The following is a 23,420-nucleotide window of genomic DNA, read 5'->3' as shown; positions in this document are numbered from 1 at the left end:
GTTTCTCTTGTTTTTTTTATTCGTTGATGCTAAATAGTTGTATTTTCTATCTAATTTAATTACAGATGTCGTCGTGGCAATGTATTATTATACGACACAGTGGTCGTTGGCATGGAACGAAGTATGTAAATGGAGATACTGTTGCCGTATTCATGGCAGTGGATCAGATCAGTCGTGATCGTCTTATGCATCAGATTAGGGATGCTATGTGTCGTTTGTCGAGTGCAGATTTATTGGTGTTTTACTACACATGAAACACTGACGGCGAAAGATTGAAGGTTTCTTTGCAAAGTGATACAGATTTATTTCGCTTACTTTATGAGCAAAAGGACAATCCAATGGTTTACGTCACCATTAGAGAGGAATATTCTTTACCCAATGTAAATGTGAACGTGGCAGGCAGTAGCTCGGCGCCCCTACATGACACAACGCCACATTCTGAATCATGTGAGACAATGTGATTTTGTGTTGTGTTATGTTTAATTATGTTTACTCGATGGAGTCACCAATCATTGGTGGACTGCCCACTACTCGATGGTGTACTCGATCGAGTACTCCATCGAGTACACCATCGAGTACTCCATCGAGTAGTTACTAGAAACAGTTTCTCTTGTTTTTTTTATTCGTTGATGCTAAATAGTTGTATTTTCTATCTAATTTAATCACAGATACTCCAGACGAAGAGTCAGATGCTTCAGACGAAGATGAGGAAGCTAATTGTCGTGCTGATTTGCTTCAGAGTATGCAAACTGAAGATAACGCTTGGATGAGTCAGCCACCACAGAAAAACTTCTCGTCTAATGATCAGGCTAATCGAGAGGATCCTGACGGTGTAGAGCGTATACAGGGCAATTGGATTATTTCGGTTCCAGAACTTGATAGTGTCCCAACACTAGGATGGGAAGAAGTTCTTGCACCAGACATTAGAAGCTTTGTAAAGGGTGCCTTATTTCGGTCCAAGAATGAGTTGATTGTTGTAGTAGGAATCTATCACATAGAAAATCGAGTGGAATATGCCACCCAACGTTCTAGCAAGACACGTTTGGCATTCGTTTGCAAGCATAGCGAAGATTGTTCGTTTAAGATGCGTGCCAAGAAGGGTGAATCAATGTGGAGGATTACAAATCTGATGTTGGATCATAGTTGCTATACGGACTTGGATCGAAGGGTTGCAAGACAGGTGACTGCAAAAGTTGCAGCTAGTTATTTTGCTCGCAGATTGGTTGCAGAGGGGTGTGTTTTAAGGCCGAAGGAGATGATCGATGAGATGCTTCGATTACACGGGATTAAAATGATGTATAGCCTTGCTTTGCGAACGCGGAGCTTAGCTATAGACATGACATATGGCGACTTCGAAAAGTCATATCAGAGGATCTCGTCGTATCTGTACTTGTTGAGGGAGCGTAACCCTGGGACTATATATGACTATCAAACGACTCATGAAGATGTGTTCCTCCACATGTTTGTTGCCCTTGGTCAGTGTATTCGTGCATTTGAAAGTTCTCTAAGGCCGATTATTGTAGTAGATGGGACCTATCTGAAGGGAAGAAATAGAGGCGTATTATTTGTTGTTGTCACGAAGGACGGGAATGAAAAAATCTTTCCTCTTGCAATTGGTTTGGGTCCGATAGAAATCTTTCCTCTTGCAATTGGTTTGGGTCCGATAGAGAACGATGAATCTTGGACATGGTTTCTCTCTAACCTGCGTATGTGCTACAATCCTCCTGAAGGTCTCATGATTGTGTCCAACCAGCATAAGAGTATCCAATATGCTATTGGGTCTGTCTATCCAAATGCAGCGCATGGATTGTGTTATCACCACTTGCATAAAAATTTGACACGAATTGGCAAGGAAGCATTAATCCACTTCAAGAATGCGGCATATGCTTATCGAGTTGAAGGTTTTGAAAAATTCTTTTTAGAGTTGGAGTTGCAAAGCCATAGCGCTCATACGAGACTTTTCCTTATTGGGGTTGAGAGGTGGGCTAGGTCGAGAAGTCCAGTACCTAGGTATAGTTTCATGACCTCTAATGCTGCCGAGGTCTTGAATTCTCATCCACTGTGGGCAAGACGGCTTCCAGTATCCTCATTGCTTGAAACTTTTTGCACTATTGTGGAAAAATGGTTTGATGAGAGACGGGCCAGCGTTATGTCCAAACAACATGAGTTGACAGAGGTGGCATACAACAAGCTGGCGGTGCAAGTCGAACTCAGTCATCACCTAAGAGTGTATGAAACCACTACACATGTTTATAAGGTCGAAGAGTAAAAAAGAATTCACCAAGTTGACCTTGTGAGTCGTACATGCGAATGTCATGAGTTTGATGAGGATAAGATTCCATGTCGTCATGCTGTTGCCGCTATTAGGTAAGTTATCACTATTTCTTCATGTTTTTATTTATTTAATATTATTATCCTTTGTGTGACATTAATATTTTTGTTACAGACGTGCCGAATTAAATGTGTATGATTTTGTTAGTGGCTATTTCAAAACAAGCAACTTAATCGAGACTTATGAAGCTCCTATTAGAGGTATCCCACATCCCGATAAGTGGAATGTTCCCTCAGAGATCTCATCAATCGTCGTCCAACCTCCGGCTCACATCCGTCAATCTGGACGTCCGAGTATGAGTCGTGCTAGGACTGCATTTGAGGATGAGTCGATAAGAAGACAGAAACAGGTGTGTGGAAGGTGTAAGGAAACTGGTCATAACAGGCGCGTTTGCACAACCCCTACCCCAATAACTGGCATCAATTTGAATGAACCTCCGGAAGAAAATGAACCTCCAGAAGAAAATGAACCTCCAGAAGAATCAAACGGGGATAAAGGGCAAGAAAGACGTCGACGAGCCAAGAAATATAGTGTTTGTCGTAGTTCGGATCACAACAAATCAAAATGTCCGGAGCGCACAGACCAAGACAATTCATGAGGCCTACTTCATAAGACTATGTCACTCTTTTTATCCTCTTACTACTATCCTCCTTAACTACTTTTATTATGATTTTAGTTGATGTAGGGTATGATTAGCATATTGGATTGATGGTGTGTGGTTTTATAAATTTGTTGGTGGGATTTTGCTAAATGTCTGTCAACTACTCGATCGAGTACTCGTTGGAGTACTCGATCAGGTACACGATCAACTACTACGACGATCGAGTACTCCATGGTGTACTCCATCGAGTACTCCATTAATGGTAAACAGATCACACCCCATATTATGTAATATCAAAATACACTCTATTTGACGTTGCAAACAAGAAATGTGGGTGGAAATCACAATAATTGATAAAAAATCACGATTGTTCTTCACTACTCGGTCGAGTACTCGATCGAGTATTCCATCGAGTAGTAAAGAACGATCTTCAATTTCGCTATTTCTCTCATGAATTTTAATGATACGAAGCGTTCTGTCGCTCTTAACTAACGTGTTTATGCTAAATATGATGAAAAATAAACATATTAAGTGTATTTTGCTATTGCACTAGAGTAAATGATTGATGTGTACAATATCTACTTCATAAGACATAGTGTGAACTTTTGTTTTCAAACTTAGGATATGTGTCACGTGTTCAACGATTGTCACACCCCGTGTTATATAATATCAAAATACACTCTATTTGACGTTGCAAACAAGAAATATGGGTGGAAATCACAATAATTGATAAAAAATCACGATTGTTTTTCACTACTCGGTCGAGTACTCGATCGAGTACTCCATCGAGTAGTGAAGAACGATATTCAATTTCACTATTTCTCTCGTAAATTTTAATGATACGAAGCGTTCCTTCGCTCTTAACTAACGTGTTTATGCTAAATACGATGAAAATAAACATATTAAGTGTATTTGCTATTGCACTAGAGTAAATGATTGATAGGGGTGAGCAAAACCGGACCAAAACCGATGGACCGGACCGAACCGATCGGTTTTTTCGGTCCGGATCGGTTTTGGTCCATGTATTGGTCCGGTCCGGTCCTATTTTCTTGGACCGAAAATATTTCGGTTCGGTCCCGGTCCCGGGGAGGCCAAAACCGACGAAAACCGGACCGAACCGAATATATATATTTTAAATATATAATTAATATTTTTATTAATATTATTAATATTTATATTAATTTCTAATATTTTTATTAATATTTTTATTAATATATTAATATTTTTATTAATTTCTAATATTTTTATTAATTTATAATGTTTTTATTAATATTTTTATTAATTTTTAATATTTTAAAAACGGTCGGTTCTGGACCGAACCGGACCGAGGACCGATGGCGGTTTCGGTCCGGTTTCGGTTCGGTCCTAAGGTTTCAGTTGGTCCGGTTCGGTCCAAATTTTTTTGAAAATTTGGTCCTCGGTTTCGTCGGTCCGGTCCGGTTCGGTCCGGTCCGGACCGACTGCTCATCCCTAATGATTGATGTGTACAATATCTACTTCATAAGACATAGTGTGGACTTTTGTTTTCAAACTTAGGATATGTGTCACGTGTTCAACGATTGTCACACCCCGTGTTATATAACATCAAAATATACTCTATTTGACGTTGCAAACAAGAAATGTGGGTGGAAATCACAATAATTGATAAAAAAAATCACGATTGTTCTTCACTACTCGGTCGGGTACTCCATCGAGTAGTGAAGAACGATCTTCAATTTCGCTATTTCTCTCGTGAATTTTAATGATACGAAGCGTTCCGTCGCTCTTAACTAACGTGTTTATGCTAAATATGATGAAAAATAAACATATTAAGTGTATTTTGCTATTGCACTAGAGTAAATGATTGATGTGTACAATATCTACTTCATAAGACATAGTGTGGACTTTTGTTTTTAAACTTAGGATATGTCTCACGTGTTCAACGATAGTCACACCCCGTGTTATATAATATCAAAATACACTCTATTTGACGTTGCAAACAAGAAATGTGGGTGGAAATCACAATAATTGATAAAAAAATCACGATTGTTCTTCACTACTCGGTCGAGTACTCGATGATTAGACTTACATGAGTGGCATTCGTCCATGGAGTCGATGATTTGGGATCTGTACCAAGTACAACATCTTTAAGGCTTTCCGGCACTTCCCAATCAAGATAATCATCAGAGTTCAATTTCTTGGACTCAACCTCTAAAGATTGCTAAAAGACAAAAAAATGATAGCAAATTGAAATTAAAATAATTAACAATAAAATTAGTAATATTGTGTATATATCACAAACTTACAAAGAAATAAGTAGTCAATAAGATCGTCTTAGTCGAACTCACACCACTTTTCAAACCTCTACGAGATTGGATCTTGTGTCTCATAAATAATATGTAGAGATCAATCACCTGAGAAACGAAATTATAATATAAGCTTATAGACCTTAATTTACTAAACGAATATGAAAAATTTAACTATTACCTCTGAATCAAACTCCTTACTGAAGCTCTCTATATCGTCGAAAAATGCTTGTGGAAGGATGTGACCAAGGTCTTTGATTGTCACAGAAGAATCAGGACCCGAAGCTCTGAATTTTCTACAGGCATCTTTGATTCTTTTCATATCATTTGGAGTAATGAGGGTGAATGGGCTCCTCAATGCAGTAGAGGGTCTACTCACACGTTGACCTAAACCAACATCATCTACATGCTCATCTGAAGTATCTCCAACTTCCTCCTCCTTTTCGTCAGCATGCTCATCACCCTGAAATAGATTCTCAAGCACCGGCTGCACTGGAGTAGTCAGTACATGAGATAGGGACTGATGAAGCTGCTCTATAGGAGATGGAGAGCCATGTGGGTGCTCTACGGGAAAATGCTCTATAGGAGATGGAGAGCCATGTGGGTGCTCTACAGGAGAAGTGGATCAATGTGGCAGTGGCTGCTCTATACGATAAGTGGAGTGATGCGAATGATGTACATGGGAAGTGGAGCGAACAGGAGATACATGCCCCACTGATCTCCTAGGACTAAGACGAATAGATTTGTCACCTGTACAATCGAGCATCTCCTTCAGTCCACTGAGCACTCTACGAGCTACTCGAGCAATAAATCCATCATCAGACTCATCGTGCAACATCCTTGCCAATCTCTGGTCGATGTAGTCATGGCAATCCTTGCCCGAGTCTCAGCATGGAACTCCATGGTGACAACAAGTAAGTGTACTATCAATAACCGACGAGTCCCTCATCTCAACTCTCGGAGAACTATGGCGTTCCCTCATCTCAACAACGGGAGAACTATGATGTTCCTCTCTCAAAGGTGAACTACAGGGTCCTCCCCTCTGTACAGCCGGCGAAACCTGCCTACTATCCCTCTCAAGTGTTGGAGATCTCATTCTACGCCGCTTTGGAACATGAGTTGTCTTCTTCTTCGATGCAAGACGTAGAGGAGGCACGAATCTAACATGGAGCATATCTCCATTGTCTAGGCTTATGTAGTACACCTCCCCTCGCTCTTCAGGGGATGGCTGAAGCGACTCGTGCACAATAAGCTACACAATATAGAAAAAGATATAACACTATTTAGTATATAAAACACATTTATTGAAAAATAAATCAAAATGACATATACCTCTTTGTCGAAAAAATATGTGACATCGCCAGGAGCTTTTCTGGTTGTCCACATCAAAGCACGAGGAAATTTAGGGACTGGGTTTCGTGTGCCACAAATAGAACCCAATGTGGGAATAGCCTCGTATGACCAAATCTGTAAAGCCCAGACTGGGCCGAAGAAGTGGTACGCTGGTTTCTCCAACACGTCACCCCGGGTTCCGGCCAAGCTCAAATAATGAAGTAACACCTGGTAGGTATAAGACCCCCATGGAAACCAATTCCACTCGTCCAAGTCCTCCATCAAAGTCCATGCCCATGTCTTAATAAACACATCGTCTCGACAAAGGAGAAATAAGTAATACATAAACAAGTTCCCCGCTTTAATATAATCTTCTGGATCCTTCCCAAGTTGTTTTGCTTTGAATTTCACCTTAAGAGTTGCAACTTTTGTGGGATGACCACCAAAATATCTGTAGAAGATACTAGTGGCCGGAATCTGGTGCTCAGCGTCGGGATCGGACTCACAAAACCCAAAGTGAAGTCCGGTAATTAGTGTGTAATCTGATGCTATAAAACGAATGATACGACTACCGACAACAAACCATGCTTGATGAGGAGGTATATCCCCTCCCTCAATCTGTCGAGATAATAAGTGATGCAGAGCATTGTTGGCGCTAGCGTATCTCTCGTGATCACTAAAACGCCCATTTGTTCCACCTTCGAATGTTTGTATAGTAGATTTGCCACCAACATCCTTCAATGTGGTTCGTATCTCTTCAAATATTGATGTCCGTACATAGAGATTAATAGCATGAGTTTCATAAATCAAAGACGACCTTTTCCACCTATAAGGTGCCTGCAATATCAAAATACAAAGATTTAGCATCAATAAACCAAAAATACAGAAGAATAAACATTAAAAAAACATAATATGGTGAGTACTCGGTGGAGTACTCGGTCATCGAGCACTCCACCTCCAAGGTAAAGAAGACATTTGCAATTAGTATGAGGAAAAACACCACAAAAATGAGACTAATTTTTGTAGCTTGAATATAAACACTAAATCTTGTTCATCACAAACCCATCCAAATGTATTCTTAGACTTAATAGTAGAAGAATAAAAATTGACTTTTTTTTTTTCTATCTTTTGTTCAACTAAATAGATCACTCTTCTTCATCTGGAGTTTATCAACACATTCCCTAGCAAATAGTATTGAGCAAACATGCTTATTATGTGCAGAACTAAAACAACAAATTTGGTACCTCATCTTTTATTCCACCTGAATCATCCAAAAAATTGAGAACCCTAACATGCTTCTTCCAGCAGCACGCGAGCGCGTCACAAGCCATAGCAAGCAACACTACCAATAATCCCCGCAGGAACAAGACTCGTCCCTGAAGTGGTAATGGTTGATGTCTCTAACGATGATCACTCTCGACAAGTATACGGTTGATATATTTCAAAGAGTCTCATTTTCTCGCAAGCAACTTTGGCGCCATGTGCTGAGCACAAAATTCACGTGTACATGAATTGGAAGAAAGATCACAAATGGTCAACTCTCAAAAACTTATTCTTGAAGGTAGCGAGATGCACATATCTAGAAGAATATAAGTTGGCCATTCTAGAGATGAAAGCAGAGAGCATATCGGCTTTTCAAGACTTCATTAACAGGGACGTGAGTAAGTTTTTGTAAAGCTTTTCTATCATATGTAGTGACATGATTGATAATGACATAAGTGAGACCTTTAATGGTTATATCTTAAATGCTAGAGTGAAACATTAATTCACATGTGTGAGAAATTAGGAGTTCGCTTATGGTTAGGTAAGTGGAATCTCTAAGGTTAGTGATAGACTTTGTCATAATATTATAAAGAAATTGGAGAAATTAAGATGCGATAGCAAACATTGTCTCCCATATCCTGCCTTTAGGAGGCAAATCTGAGATCTACATAGAGGTTGATAAATTTATTGTGAGTGTGGAGGGTAAGACTTGTTCTTGTAGGCAATGACAACTAACTGGTATCCCTTGTATTCATGCAATATGTGCCATTCAGTTCATGAGGTTAATTAAATTTGTACAGATCTTGCACATAATTATTACACTATGCAAAGGTATTTAGATACTTACCAGATTGATTTGGAGCCTTTGAATGGGGGAGAGAATGTGGCTACAAGTTGAGGGAGTGAAGGCCTACCCTCCATCTTTGAGAATAGGTAAAAGCTACCATCGACCCTCTTCTTAATTTTATTTTGAGTTTTACAAGCCTATAATTATGTGGCGCTTTTATTATTATTATGTGCTTTTTAAAGTTTAATTTATTTTTACAAGTTATACAAATGACTATAAAATTTATGCTAACTTTTCATATGTTTTAAAGTTCATGTCATTTTTACAAATAATTTTAAAATTAGAATTTAGTGAAACCCCTACTCTAGCCAAAACCTTTTAGTTGTAGGAAAATATGTCCATGAATGTTAATATATGGAAAATATAGCCTTTTTAGTGTTGAATTGACAAAGTTGCCCTTAATAATATATATTGATTAATTAGTTTTTTTACTAATTTTCGAAAATTTCAGAAAATAGCAAAATCAAAAAAAGTTAAAACAAAAAACAAAACCTAGATTTTGGGTTAAATCATATTTGGGTAAACAAAAGTTACAGTCTTCTTCCCCAATTTACCACCGTCTCCGGCGGCTATTTTTCCGGCGGTCCCGTGAGGCGGTCTCCAAGGCCGTGTTGCTTCTGTTCCTCTCGTTTTCGGTAAGTCACAGCCTCCTAATCTCTCATAACACGGAATTTGTCGAAAGGTTTTTGAAAAAAATGATGTTTTGAAATTTTGTTGAGTAAATCTTCATAATAGAGGGATGTGTTAATCCCCGTTGTAATGATGTTCAAATAACGAGATTTGGTTGATTTGGTTCATTTGGTTTAGTATTAGTGAATATTCTTGTTGTTTTTGGTTCTAGATTTGTGATTTTCGCATTGTGTTCATGGTTACACGGAAATATACTTGTTTACACACAATAACGATAGTTACACACATTATCAATTGTTACACACTTTATTCGAGTGTTACACACAATTTCGGAAGATAATGTGTGTAACAGTGCAAATGTTTCATTACACACATTATCGACCACGAATGTGTGTAATTGTTCAAACTTCATGTTTACACACAATTTCGGCTGATAAAGTGTGTAACAGTGTAGTTTGAACCATTACACCAATTTAAAATAGGATTTCCGTTAAAAAAATAAAAACTTTTCAAAATATTAATCATTTTTATTTATTTATAATTATATTCTTTTTTATATTAATTTTTTTGTTTTGTTACAGATGAGTCGAAAGTCCATGATTATATCCTATGGAGGATCATGGGTAGATAACAAATATGAAGGTGGGGAAAGAAGATTTGCGCTTGTCCCAACGAATGGTTATACATACGATACTCTTATGAGGCAGATTGAATGTATTGTTCGTGCAGACAGGAATACATATGATTATGTATTGAACTCTTTGGTTGAGTCTTCTGAAGGGGAACTCATAATGAACATATCCAATGATGATGATGTGAAGTTTATAATGGATGCAAATGAAGTTCCTAAATTCTCTATCATTATTACTCCTAAATTGGCCTAGTCTACATCTTGTGTTATGGAACAACCTGTGTCGAATCTTGGTTTCGTGCATTTATTAAATGCTCAAAATGTTGCATCACAATTGCATGCAAATGTGATGCCTCACGTTGCTCACAACGTCAATGTGGCACAAGGTCATATTCTAAGTGACACTGTGAATATAGAGTCAGAGAATGAAAGGAGTAATGAATGGATTTATGACAATGATGATGTTGCTGAAGATGATGATGGGGACGACGTGGATACTGATTATGATGTTGGGGACGATGTGGATATTGATTATGATGATGGAGATGATGTGGATAGTCTTGATGAAGACAATGATGATGTTGTTGAAGACGTTGTTCATGCTATGTCCAATAGACATACTGTGCAACCATTAGGGAGTTCATCAGTGAGTGACATTGTGGAAGGAGACGACCTTCAATATCACTCTACTCGAGGGCGACAATGGGTTATTCCAGGTGCCGTTTATCAAGACACATTCTCTTGTGATAATGTAGGTGTGACTGACCTATACAGACGGGAGGCACTGAGTCCAGGTTGTACATATGCTGATAAAGAGAAGTTGCAGATTGCCTTGGGTTTATATCATTTGAATAATCGTGTTGATTATGTTGTGGAACGTTCAAATAAGAAACGATTTGCAGCTGTCTGCAGGGACAAAGAAAAATGTACATTCCTTATGCGTGCTACATCAGTTGGGACAGGTTCTGTTTGGAGAGTTTCAAAATGGAACGCTCCACACACTTGTGAGATGGACTTGAGAAAGCATGGGCGAAGGACTGTTGGTGCAAAAGTGATAGGTGCATTTTTTGCACCTACTTTGTTGAATGAAGGGGCAATTTTGAGGCCAAAGGAGATGTTAGCGCAACTTCAGAGGCAATTTGGAATTCAAGTTGATTATAAAACAGCATTGATGGGAAGAAATTATGCTGTTAGTATGATCTATGGAGACACAGACAGGTCATTTCAACAGTTACCATCATATTTGTTCATGGTTCAGCAAGCCAATCCAGGTACGGTTGTTGAATTGCATAACCTTCTTTCAAGTCAATTTTTTTAAAAAAAAATCGAATTCTTTTTCTGTTTCACTAGCTTTCATGATTCTTTTGAAAACTTAACTGCTAAATAATTGATCACTTTGTTTTCCAATCCAGGTACGGTTGTTGAATTGCAGACTGATAGTTCTAATTGCTTTCAGTATGTTTTTATGGCTCTTTCTGCTTCAATTAGTGGTTTTCTAGCATCGGGTCGTCTTGTTATTGTTGTTGATGGTACACATTTGAAAGGGAAATACAAGGGCATTATGTTTGTGGCTGCTACCAAAGATGGTAATGAGCAAATATTTCCTTTAGTTGTTGGTATTGGTGATAAAGAAAATGACAATTCTTGGACATGGTTTTTTAGACAATTGAGAAAAACCTTTGGATGTCCAGATCATTTGTTATTTGTCTCAGATCAACATCGTAGCATTAAGAATGCTGTTGAGGTCGTTTATCCTGGTATTCCTCACGGACTTTGCACGTACCATTTGCAAAAAAAATTGTCAAGATATGGTGTGCATGTTGTTTCAATGTTTCAAAAATGTGCAAGATGTTACAGGAGCCCGGAATTTGATATTCATTTCTCCAATTTGTCTTTGACTTGTGATGGTGCATATAGAAGATTAGTGGAAGTTGAACCACGTAGATGGGCACAGAGTCAATGTCCAGTTAGACGTTATGAGTTCCTAACTTCTAATTGTGCCGAATCTTTCAATAGTCGACTGAGATGGGCTAGGAGATTGCCTATATGTACTTTGATGGAATTTGTGAGGTCATTGATTGGTCATTGGGTTGTAGAGCGGCGTGAGAAAGCATTGTCAAGGACTCATGAATTGACAGATTATGCAACTAAGAAATTGGAAAGATCACTAGAGGAGGGTCGAACGATGGCAGTGGAAGCAATTAATTCAATGAAATTCAAGGTTAGTGAAGGCACAAAACACTATATTGTGGATCTTAATGAAAGAAGTTGCTCATGTAGAGAGTTTGACATGGACTTGATTCCTTGCTCTCATGCAGCTGCAGCAATAAGGTATGCATTTAAATAACTTAGTCTTTTCGCTATTTACACAAATTCAGCAAAAAAGTGTGTAATAGTTGAAAATACACTGTTACACTAAAATTGTGAAAATGTGTGTAACAGTTCGTTTTTCACTGTTACACACATTTTCGTTGCACACGGGCATATTTCGTGTTTTTATTAACTATTTTAATTTTTTAATTACTATATCTATGCACATTTATAACTATCGACATCAAATTTGTTTGTAGTAAGTTGAAGCTTTCATGCATAGCTTTTGTGTCAACATATTACACGACACAAACACTGCGTGAGATGTATGCAGCTGAAGTAATTCCAGTTCTTCACTCTGATGAATGGTGTGTACCCTTTGAAGTACAATCAAGAGTTGTAGGTGTGCCAATTAATCCTACACAATCTGGAAGGCCAAGAACATCTAGAATTGATTCTTGATCACAATCAAGAACATCTAGAATTGATTCTTCATCAGAAAAACGCAAATCTGTGTGTTCAAGATGTAACAAGAGCGGGCACTATCGGGTTAGGTGCACTGAAATTTTACCAATCCCTGAAGAACCGTCTATTGTTGAAGATGATAGTGCAACGGTTGGTTCTCGTCACCGTAAAAGATGCAGTAATTGCCATGAAGAAGGCCATACTCGACTGCGGTGCCCAAAATTGACAAATGAACAAGTTTGAGACATGAACAAGTTGGATGGTTCTAATTTTTTTGATGACATTATTTATTTGGTTTATTTGGAGATGGATCATGTACTTGTTTATCATGAAATGCTATGGTACTTGAGGTTTCACACCACATTTTCGATTTTAATGTTTTCTTTAAACTATAACCAATATCCAGCGAAAAAGTGTGTAATAGTTCAATTTGAACTATTACACACTTTAAACCATAATGTGTGTAACAGTAGAAACTGAACTGTTACACGAAATTAAATTAATTATGTGTGATATCTTATTTTTCACTATTACTAATGGAATGATTTGTTTCCTTTTTATTTTATTTTTCACTATCACTGTTACACAGATTAGAATAAATTGTGCGTTAAAATGTATTATATGTATTTTCACACCACATATTTGATTTTAAGAAAAACTATAACCAATATCCAGCGAAGAAGTGTGTAATAGTTCAAATTGAACTATTACACACTTAAAAAATAATGTGTGCAACAGTAGAAATTGAATGATTTGTTGCTTTTTTACTAATAAAATAAATTGAAATGTAAAGTTATACTAATATTAATTCCTAATTTTTTTAACATATAGAAATACTAAGTCTAAAAGAGAAATAGTGTATAATAATATCGGAAATGCAATTGTCAAGTTGTCTAATGCATTCACATAAATTTAAAAATATTTTCAAAATACCCATACACAGTGTCGATGAACAATGCAAAAAACGAGACTAATAGTTCCAACAAAAGAAAAAATAATCATAAACAAGTAGTGATAGTGTCAATGGTGGACTCATCAGTGCTAAACTCGAATAAGTTTCTTGCCATAGTTTTCCTGAAAGCCTTCAATTCTTTCTTTTCAAAAGAGTCTTCAAACTTACCGGTAAGAATGGCTTCGGCATACTTTAGAGCATATACACCACAATTGTTGTTGTCATTCTGCATGTATAAATTGCCCTCTTCTGGAAATTTGATACTCCATGGACTCATGTCAGCCACCATATCAGTCCTAGCACTGTAGAAATCACTATAATGCAACACAAGCGGCAACAGTACACACAATGGTGTAAAAAACACCCGCCTTTGCTCAAGATCATCATCCTCAAATGTATGTTGCAGTGAATCATAAATGAGGATATAACGTTCCAGGAAGTTGATAGTGCAAGTAACCCAATGAGAAGATATATTTGCAACCATGAGAACCTACAATAATTCAAGTTTAATTGGTAAAAACATAAATAATATGTACGAAGTATGTAATTAAATAAATTTTCTCACCTTATCACATTCAAACCAAGGTCTACTTACTCCCCAATTTGGAAGTTCTCCATTGACAAACTTGGCAAGCTCAAATAGGTCCTCACTTTCTATTTCTCCTTCCACTTTCGGATCATTTTCAGTTGTTTTCTCAGATGGATGATACTTCTTCCAAGTTTGACTAACAACCGACTGGCCAAAAGTACATTGTAGATATGCTAATTAATATAAAATTATAAAATAATAAATAAATAAATAACTAAACTGGATTTATTAATATTATTTACCATGAAAGTGGTCGATGTGATAGTTGTCTTTGGATCAACTTTACGAAGACCTACTTGTTCGGGTTTGCAATACAAAATGGAATGATATGCATCAATCATGGAAATATCCAACTGCACACGTTCATTTGTATCCCTAAACCACTCTTTAGTGACACCATATCCTATCCCTATGTTCCTTCTGCGTTAAGTTATATAAAAAACATGTTACTCCAAATAAACCATTAACCTACATAAACAAAAACAAATATGTATATGTATAATTTTAGTAATGAATTGTTTGCTATTATTTACTTACTTGGAGGGCTTCTTCAATCGCATAAATCTATCATAATTTTCTCCTCTTTTATCCATTTGGCGAAATGGACTGCGTAATGCTGCAGATGGAACCCTTCTCCTAACTTTGGTGAAATCAAGTTTCGGAGGAATTGTGTGATTTCCATCCTGTTTGACAACATCTGCATCAACCGGAGTATCATCTAACTGGGAAGTCTCGGTTGGTTGTGTCCATTGAGATACCAAATGAAATCCACCAAATTCATCCATGGAAGTAGGTCCATGCTCCTAAGTTTATGACAAAAAAATAAACTAAACATAAATATGAAGATACAAATTAATATTACAATTATAAAACACTTAATTATACCAAATGATCATCCGAGATATGTCTCCTATCATTTGCATCATCACTCTTTCCTATAATGTTCTCTAGTGGCTCCACGGAAGTAGGACCGCGCTCCTAATATCATGAGATAAATCAAATTAAGATAATCTTATATTAAGATATTTTATTTTGAAGTGTGTAACATTACTAATATCTAGCGATAAAGTGTGTAATAGTACATTTTGAACTATTACACACTAAATATGAAAAAGTGTGTAATACTTAAAAATGTACTGATACACACATTTGTGATTTAAAAGTGTGTAACTATAATAATGTTAAGGAAAATAGTGTGTAATTGCTAAAAATAAACCATTGCACACTTTATTTCAAAAAAGTGTGTAAATATTGCATCTCGAACTGCTACACACTTTTTCAATAAAGTGTGCAATGGTTCATTTTGAACAATCACACATTTTTTTCCTAAACATTATTAGTGTAGTTACACACTTTAAAATCGAGAAAATTTGTAAATGACCTAATTATAAAACATATACATACCAAATGATCATCCTCCATTTGTCTCTCATTATTTATAGCATCACCTTTTTCTATGATGTTCTGTAGTGGCTCCACGGAACCAGGATCACTGGCCACATGTTTGTCATCATTTATATCATGTCCACCCTAAGATAATTAAAAAAAAAAACAAATATAAGAATTATGAATTTTATAAACATATAAAATAATACATTCATAAATGGATAATTTACCAGAACATCCGATGTACATCTTTCCTCTGACATAGGCTCTGTATATCGTGATAGCATGTCACCAATCCGACTCATAACTCGATCGGCAGCATACTCACCAATCCGATGAACAAAATCAGTAGTCATCAATTGACTAACAACATATTCGCCTATCTCTTGAACAAGTGCTTGTCTCTGCGAAAAAGTGAAGCTATAAACAGGGTCCTCTGGACCATGGGTGCTCCTAGTGTGGTGCTGACTTGACGAGTCAACCATCGGGGGCCTTTGGGGGACAGCCACTGTGTGTGTTGGTGGCAGATAAGACCTTTGATTTCTTTGCTGAGTCGTGGCATTTGTACCGGATGGTGGATGAGTCATAATGGAGTCTTGTACACGACCTCTTTTGGTTCTATCTAAGGAGTGGTCATAGTGTAGAAGAAGTGGCGTCCCTTCTTTCTCAATTGTACCCCAAATTGACTATTTTCTTTCTTCATCATTAGGCCCCAACTTGGGGTATACCTGTTTAATAACAAAAAAATCATTAATGGTGAAATTAATGAAATTATTTTTTTTAAATAAACAAATACCTCATCTTTCACATCAGCCACATCTATATTTCCCCGAGTATAACGAAAGCGCAGCATACGAGGGATCTTTGTTGTTGAAGATACAACACCTATGGTAGATCCAAATTCTGGGATAGCACAATATATCCAAGCCTAAAAATATAAACAATACTTTACTTAAACAAACAATAATAATAATAATAATAATAATAATAATAATAATAATAATAATAATAATAATAATAATAATAATAATAATAATAATAATAACAATAATTTAAAAAGATTTAAACATACCATAAAGGCTGTGCTAAAACCAAATAAAGTGTATGACTCTCGCTTTGCTGTGCCCGATGAAGTGGTTTTCTTGATGCTCTTCAAGAAGTGCAAAAGTTTTTGGAAAGCATAACTTCCCCACGGAAATGACTCCCATGTTGTTTCATCCTCAATCAAAACCCATAACCACTCTGATATATGTTTCGGCTTTGATTTCTCAACACCAAATAACACATTATAGACGAACAAGATTTTAGCAACCTTTACATAATCCTCTGTCAATAATCCAAGGTCTTTTGCTATAAATCTATCACGCAAGTCACTAACCAATATCCTTTTATTATTGAGGACACGGGTGTAGAATGAGTCGATAGGCATAGCATGTCGTCGATATGGAGTAAAAGATGTACCGCCAAATCTCAATCCAGTCACCAACACAAATTCAAATCGACTAAACCGAATGGGAGTTCCATTTATACAAAACCACAATTCACTAGGATCTTCATTACGAAATTTCATTTGACGTGAAATTACATAATGAAGTACTTGCATGCATTTTCCTAATGGTTTAGGCAATCCAAGAAAATGACCAAAGCATGACCTAGCAAATTTGTTGAATACTCCATTTCCAAAGGAAAGAAGTGTATGTCTAATATCATCCAAAATTGTTTCATGACAATATACATTGACATTAAATTTCACGTCAATCATCTCACGTCGTTCATACGTCCACTGACCATGCTGAAAATATAATAAAAAAAAATTCATCAACCAATTTTTCATGACTTTTAATATGGAAATTTCAGCGCATATTCACAAAATTTTAAACATTTTTTTGCAGCACGTGTGTAATCGTATAAATTGCACGGTTACACACTTTTCTGGCTATAATGTGTGTAACTGTGTAAATTGTACGGTTACACACATTATCTCCAAAGAAGTGTGTAACAGTGCAATCTATACGGTTACACACATTATAGCCAGAAAAGTGTGTAACAGTGCAATTTATACAGTTACACACATTATCGCTGAAGAATTGTGTAACAGTGCAATTTATACGGTTACACACATTATATCATTACCACACACATCCAAATCAAGTTATTTGCGTACGAAAATAAACCAAAGATTACACACTTTAAAACCAAATGCATAGTTACACACTTTATCATTACATTATGTGTGTAATTATGCATTTGAATCTAAATATCATTACAACACAAACATATTAGAGCAAATGGGCTCACTTAGCCCTTCCAACTTAATAAAAGGAAAAAGAGTCCACTCAAACTAAAACATGGAAATAGTAGCCTTTAAGACTTTTTTACCCTTATTTGAATTTTTAATAAATTATGAAAACTGAAAAATTAAATCCTATTTTGTTCAATTTAAAATATAATTAAATCAAATAAAATTACATCAAAAAATTACCACATCAAATTTACTACACCCAAAATTCACACTCAAACCCTCACATCTCCCCCCCCCATCGCCTTTGAGTTCTCACGCCGCCGCCGTGTCCGGCGCCGGCCGCCCGCTCCGCCGCCGTTCCGTCACTGTCAACGCCTGCCGCCTCTCCTCTCCTCTCCTCTCCCACTGCATCTCTTTTCCTCTCCCGCTGCGAGGAACGAACCGGCGCCATCCTCCACGGCTGCCGCCTCTCCTCTCCTCTCCCGCTGCGACGTCGTAACCGGCGCCGTCTCTCCTCTCCCTCTTCAAGTTCAATCGGCGTCTCTCCTCGGCCTCTGCAAGTTCAATCGGCGCCTCTTTAAGTTCAGACTTGTCGCAGCCGCCGCCGCAAGTTGCGGTTTCAAGGCTTTAGGGTTTCTGCGCCGCCGCGGAATCCGTCAGCCGCCTGCTGGCCCCATCGCCTCCTAACAATGTCACGCTCCGGCAAAAGTGAATCAGAGGTAATTTTGAACAATAGTTCATTTTCTGATGTCTACGATTATAAAAAAAATGTTTATATTTTGTTAGTTTTATTGTTTGAATACTTTAGTGTTGAAATGTATTTGATATGTTGGTTGTGTGCTGATAATTTAGCGCCGATATGTTTAATATGTTGAGGTAGCACCCTACTCTAGCCAAAACCTTTTAGTTATAGAAAATTCTAGCCATACAAATAAAAATATGGAAATAATAGCATTTTTGACTGAAATACCCTTTTAGTGTGTAACAGTATAAAATACTCTATTACACACATTTTATAAGCGAAAAAGTGTGTAACAGTGTAAAATACACGGTTACACACTTTTTCGCAATCACACACTTTTACGTAATTACACATTTTTGAGAAAAAGTGTGTAACATTGTAAAATACACTATTACACGATTTTTGAAAAAGTGTGTAACAGTGTATTTTACACTGTTACACACTTTTTTGCAATTACACACTTTTACGTTATTACACACTTTTCCGAAAAAGTGTGTAACAGTATTAAGGGTATAATTGTACATTTACATTAAAAAATGCTAGTTTTTCCATATTTTTATTTGGGTGGACATTTTATCCTTTTCTTATCCAAGAAGTGCTAATTGAGCCCATTAACTCCTTTATATATATATATATTTTAAATTGAGGTCATTTGTACAAATAACTCAAAAGTTGAGGCCACAAGTTATAATTAACCCAAAACGAAAAATGATTCAAAAATGTGCAGAAGCAAGTACTAATGCCAAGCAGAAGCAGAGATCAAATTCCTAGTCTTCCATGCCAACAGCATCCCTCCATCTTTCTCCACCAAACTGTAATGCTCCGAGTAGCATCTCAGCAACCCTCTGATCACTGAATTGACATAAGGGCTCAACGCACACTGCTCGAATCCGGCCATCATAAACCTCGACCTCCACTTCCCCAACAGCTCGTGTCGCTCCACCCTCTCCTTCCCCTCGCACGCTATCACGTTCACTACATCCCTCGCCAGGCAATGCTGCTCCACGTCGATCCTCTCCTTGCTGCCCCTCGTTGCCCCCACGTCCAACGACTCGAACATCGCCGTGTAGTACTCCAACGTCTCCACGAACCTCGGGAGGAAGGCCGCCGTGTTGGTGTTCGACTCCTGCTCCACGAGAGTCACCACCTTGGGCGAGAGCGACTTCACCATCCGGAGAAGCCCGTCCCTAGGGTTGGACACGTCCACGCTCTCGTCCGGTGTGTGGTGGAGCTGCAGCGGGAAGTTCACCGCCAGCGCCTCCCCGGCCCTAACGTCAAGCATCCCCCTCGTCACGTCCTGGGCCCGCAGGGCCGGGACGGGCTGGAACTCGACACGGATGTTGAATTTCTTCGAGATTTCCGCGAATCTTTCCCCTAACGCGGCGAGGCCAGCGCCACGGGCGAATCTCGAGACGGGATCGTCCACCCCGGTGATGCGCACGGTTGGAGCGCCGCCGGGGCGGTCTGCAAGCGCTTGCAGCAGAGTCGTCCACTGAGTGCCCTGTGCTATCTGAAAGTCGATGATGTGGATGCGATCATGATTCTTGCAAGCTTGGGCTATGGCGCCGTTTGCAGCCATGTAGGTGAACTTGAGATAGGGGCAGAGTTGATACATGGTATGCATGTAGGATAGCAGATCGTTGCCATCGGGCTCGTGGCATTTCAAAGCGCGATAAATGTTGGCGCCGGAGGACTCCTTCCTTGCTACTAGGCCTTCCAGCATGTAAGCCCCGAGGCGCTCTATCGGCGCCCCGGTTATGGACACACGGCCGCGAGCATGCTCCAGCAGCTTGTCGAATTCATCCAGCTCATCCTCCGAGAGCGCTCGTGCGCACGCGATGAGCAGGTGTTTGAGGTCGGTAGGTGGAGGGTCGTCGTCATCATCGGCGGCCATTAGAGCAGACTCGAGCTCGTGGAGAGCGTGGCGTATGTGGTGATCCAAGGGAGATTGGTGGAAGTAATTGGAGTCTGTGGAGGTGATTTGGTGTTGAGTATCATGGTAGTGGTTGTAGAAATGGGAAGGGGGATCGAATCCGGTGGGGATTGAGGAAGGATTAGAATATGGAGTGTAGGATAAGCCTGCAGCAGTCACTCCGTATGCAAAGCAATGAGATTCCATATGTTACAACCTGCACAAGGTTTGATTGCACAAATTCATTAAAATCGTTTACTCTCTAATTCTCTAGTATTGCATAATTAGAAATTGAAAGACAACCTAGCTAGTCAAGATGAAAATCAACTTGAGCCCCAATTGAACCCCAAGGTTTTGCTCCAGAAAAAACTTAGGGAGGATGAAATTAAGAGGCAAAGTGAAGGGGAATATCTTGTTGTTTCTTAAAATTTTGAGAAATTCAGAATACTTAAGAGACAGGAAATTCAGAATAAATAGAAATGAAGTACCTGCTCTGGTTTTGTGTGAATTCTGGTGTGTCAACAGAGTATTGAGTATTTGCGGGATGAAGAATGTGGGTCTCTCGATTGAATAATATCTATATCTATATCATATCATATATATAATGGTGAGTGTGTTTTGTGTGTTGTATGCGTGTAGGAGTGCCACGTAGATGGGTGGTAAGCAGAGTAGACTGGAATGGAGTACGCTGCGTTTGACCATCAGTGGAATATTCGGTTTCAGTCAACTTCTCAGTGAACTAGCTCACACGCTTCGAACGATGAAATTCCGCAACATTATTTATTCTTTCCAACTACTCCCTCCGTCCCATGAAGCGTGACCCATTTCTTTTCGGCACGAGAATTAAAAAAATGGTATTTTGTGTGTTAAGTGTGGTAGGTGAAAAAGTGAAAAGGTGAATAAAAGATAAATTTTTTGCTATTTTTAGAAATAGGTCAAGCTTCGTGGGACAACCCAAAAAGGAAAGTGGGTCACGCTTCGCGGGACAGAGGGAGTATTATCTTTTTTACTTTCTATTTTTATTTTTTAGGATTACAAGATGATATCAAATATATAAATCTAATAAGCAACTCGCACAACACTACCCACATAAAAGCGGAAAAATTATTCGCACGCAAGCGAGAATTGAACCCAAGACTTCTCACAAAGGAGAGTCTTTGAGTGCCTCAGTTTTACCACTTGAACTAGGCCTCATCGGCTACTTTCTATTTTTATACTCATTGAAAAGAAATCTTTAACATAGTACTATATTTTTTTCGGAAATCATATCTAATGCATTTAGAAAAGTGACAATTCTTTACGTACGTGTGCGTAAATATCACTGCCCAAGATTAATTAAGAAAAAAAAGAATTAATATATATTAAGGGTTAATTGTTTATAACTACATGCACTATATCTAAATTTTGATTTTTAACCAAATATACATTTTTTGATCAAAAAATACATGAACTTTTAATTTTTTAGAATTTGGCCTATGTCCAAAAGTTCGTTGACCAAAAACTTAATTTTCTGAATACTGATGAAAAATTTGAAGGTACCTTGGAAACTCTTGATAATAGCTCTCTAATGATATTCATATTGTTAGGTTTTGATCATCGAAAATGATAGAAAAAAAAAGATAAAATATAGAGTTCATGACATCAACTTTCATGTAATTTTTTGACCATTTTCGATGATCAAAGCTCAACAATATAAATGTCATTAGAAAGATAACGTCAAAAGGTTTCCAATGATACCTTCGAATTTTCCATTAGACTGCTGACAATTAATCAAGTTATTGGCCAACGATTTTTTAGCTAAGATCAAATTTTAAGCGTAATAGTTTATGTATTTTCTTACAAAAATAATAGATTTAACTAAAAATTAATATTTAAATATAATTCATGTATTTATTGATAATTAACACTTATAATAATGGGAGAAAGAAAAAATACTGTGTGTGTGGCTTCACTGGCTTGCCGAATTGCAATATTGAATGGTACGAAATCAAAGATTGATGTGTGACAGTGTGAGTTAACGTTCAGAGACTAGAGTTCACAATTCATGTTTAAAGCTCATTTTAAAAGCTACTCCCTCCGTCCACCAATTCAAGGCTTACTTGCCTTTTTGGGACGTCCACAAAAACAAGGTCTACCTATTTTTGGTAAGTTTTTATTCATTATTTAATCAAAAAAGTCAAAGATTCTTTACAAAAAAGTGGGACCCTTTCTCCACTCAACTAATAAAAATACATTTTTTCTTAAAAATTGGGACCTTTTCTCCATTCAACTAATAAAAATACACTTTTTCTTAAAACTCGTGTTTTTTCCTCTAGGCCTTTAATTGGTGGACGGATGGAGTATTTCAAAAAAAAAAAAGATTTATATTTTTTATGTCTCAAAATTATGGTTTTAGCCTTTTAGGTATGTAGCAACAATTTATTGTTTAAAGTTAACATATACTCGTAATATACGCTACACAAATGAGACGTAAGTAGTATAAAGCACCTTTTGTAAAATAATTTATCCTCAAGTCCTTTTCAAACACGCCCTAATTACACGTTTTTAACATTCGTTATTATTTATATAATCTTCTTTGAAAAGTTGTCACTTGGAACGCTAAAAAGTCATTTCAGGAATAAATTTTTATGTATTATTTGAATGGACAATAAGAAATCAAGATAAATTTGAATGAAGACCTATGATATGAATTGCGAGTACATTGTGTGACGAGGGTGGGTGCCCCATAATATGAAAGACCCAAGTTGCTTTTATAAGAAAAATGTTAAATGCATGTAATATCATGAACTTAAGGCGAATTTTAAATTTAACACGACTTTTAAAAGTTTCAATTAATATGATTAATTTTGCTCCGTATTCAATTTTAATACCGATTTATTTTTCGGTAGAAGCACGTGACAA

The 23,420-nt window shown here is 37.5% G+C and overlaps 6 protein-coding genes across 9 annotated transcripts; 2 read left to right on the top strand and 4 right to left on the bottom strand.

Moving 5' to 3' along the window:
- Positions 1–338: 338 nt before the first annotated feature.
- LOC131008176 (uncharacterized) lies at positions 339–2,930 on the top strand. Its single transcript, XM_057935070.1, has 3 exons — positions 339–447; positions 669–2,265; positions 2,447–2,930. Exons 1-3 carry the CDS (start codon positions 339–341, stop codon positions 2,928–2,930), a joined length of 2,190 nt encoding a protein of 729 aa, XP_057791053.1.
- Positions 2,931–4,761: 1,831 nt separating this feature from the next.
- Positions 4,762–8,944, bottom strand: LOC131007802 (uncharacterized). 3 transcript variants are annotated; one of them, XM_057934720.1, is made up of 6 exons: positions 8,661–8,944; positions 7,795–8,034; positions 6,551–7,387; positions 5,400–6,470; positions 5,219–5,326; positions 4,762–5,133 (listed from the first exon to the last, which is right to left on the bottom strand). In XM_057934720.1, exons 2-4 carry the CDS (start codon positions 7,879–7,881, stop codon positions 6,105–6,107), a joined length of 1,290 nt encoding a protein of 429 aa, XP_057790703.1. In that variant the 5' UTR covers positions 7,882–8,034; positions 8,661–8,944; the 3' UTR covers positions 4,762–5,133; positions 5,219–5,326; positions 5,400–6,104. The 3 variants fall into 3 exon arrangements, with proteins under 3 accessions (XP_057790703.1, XP_057790701.1, XP_057790702.1); XM_057934718.1 differs by having other exon boundaries at positions 7,795–8,944; XM_057934719.1 differs by lacking the exon at positions 4,762–5,133 and having other exon boundaries at positions 5,161–5,326; positions 7,795–8,944.
- A 964-nt stretch (positions 8,945–9,908) lies between these two features.
- Positions 9,909–13,052, top strand: LOC131007800 (protein FAR1-RELATED SEQUENCE 5-like). The gene is made up of 3 exons (XM_057934715.1): positions 9,909–11,192; positions 11,334–12,252; positions 12,492–13,052. The coding sequence occupies exons 1-3, from the start codon at positions 10,190–10,192 to the stop codon at positions 12,691–12,693; spliced, it is 2,124 nt and encodes a 707-aa protein (XP_057790698.1). The 5' UTR covers positions 9,909–10,189; the 3' UTR covers positions 12,694–13,052.
- A 543-nt stretch (positions 13,053–13,595) lies between these two features.
- Positions 13,596–16,108, bottom strand: LOC131008175 (uncharacterized). Its single transcript, XM_057935069.1, has 7 exons — positions 15,854–16,108; positions 15,642–15,767; positions 15,123–15,215; positions 14,775–15,040; positions 14,480–14,657; positions 14,214–14,384; positions 13,596–14,138 (listed from the first exon to the last, which is right to left on the bottom strand). The coding sequence occupies exons 1-7, from the start codon at positions 16,106–16,108 to the stop codon at positions 13,695–13,697; spliced, it is 1,533 nt and encodes a 510-aa protein (XP_057791052.1). The 3' UTR covers positions 13,596–13,694.
- A 190-nt stretch (positions 16,109–16,298) lies between these two features.
- LOC131007805 (uncharacterized) lies at positions 16,299–17,279 on the bottom strand. Its single transcript, XM_057934721.1, has 3 exons — positions 16,696–17,279; positions 16,420–16,551; positions 16,299–16,351 (listed from the first exon to the last, which is right to left on the bottom strand). The coding sequence occupies exons 1-3, from the start codon at positions 17,224–17,226 to the stop codon at positions 16,310–16,312; spliced, it is 705 nt and encodes a 234-aa protein (XP_057790704.1). The 5' UTR covers positions 17,227–17,279; the 3' UTR covers positions 16,299–16,309.
- Positions 17,280–19,279: 2,000 nt separating this feature from the next.
- Positions 19,280–21,142, bottom strand: LOC131007801 (chitin-inducible gibberellin-responsive protein 1-like). Of its 2 annotated transcripts, none has more exons than XM_057934716.1 (2): positions 21,008–21,142; positions 19,280–20,736 (listed from the first exon to the last, which is right to left on the bottom strand). In XM_057934716.1, the coding sequence occupies exon 2, from the start codon at positions 20,724–20,726 to the stop codon at positions 19,344–19,346; it is 1,383 nt and encodes a 460-aa protein (XP_057790699.1). In that variant the 5' UTR covers positions 20,727–20,736; positions 21,008–21,142; the 3' UTR covers positions 19,280–19,343. The 2 variants fall into 2 exon arrangements, with proteins under 2 accessions (XP_057790699.1, XP_057790700.1); XM_057934717.1 differs by having other exon boundaries at positions 20,823–21,087.
- Positions 21,143–23,420: the final 2,278 nt, after the last annotated feature.

This window comes from Salvia miltiorrhiza, chromosome 2 (genome assembly GCF_028751815.1).
Source record: "Salvia miltiorrhiza cultivar Shanhuang (shh) chromosome 2, IMPLAD_Smil_shh, whole genome shotgun sequence".
Lineage (NCBI taxonomy): Eukaryota > Viridiplantae > Streptophyta > Magnoliopsida > Lamiales > Lamiaceae > Salvia > Salvia miltiorrhiza.
Note: the sequence above shows the minus strand (reverse complement) of the source record. Positions and strands in the feature narration are given on the sequence as shown.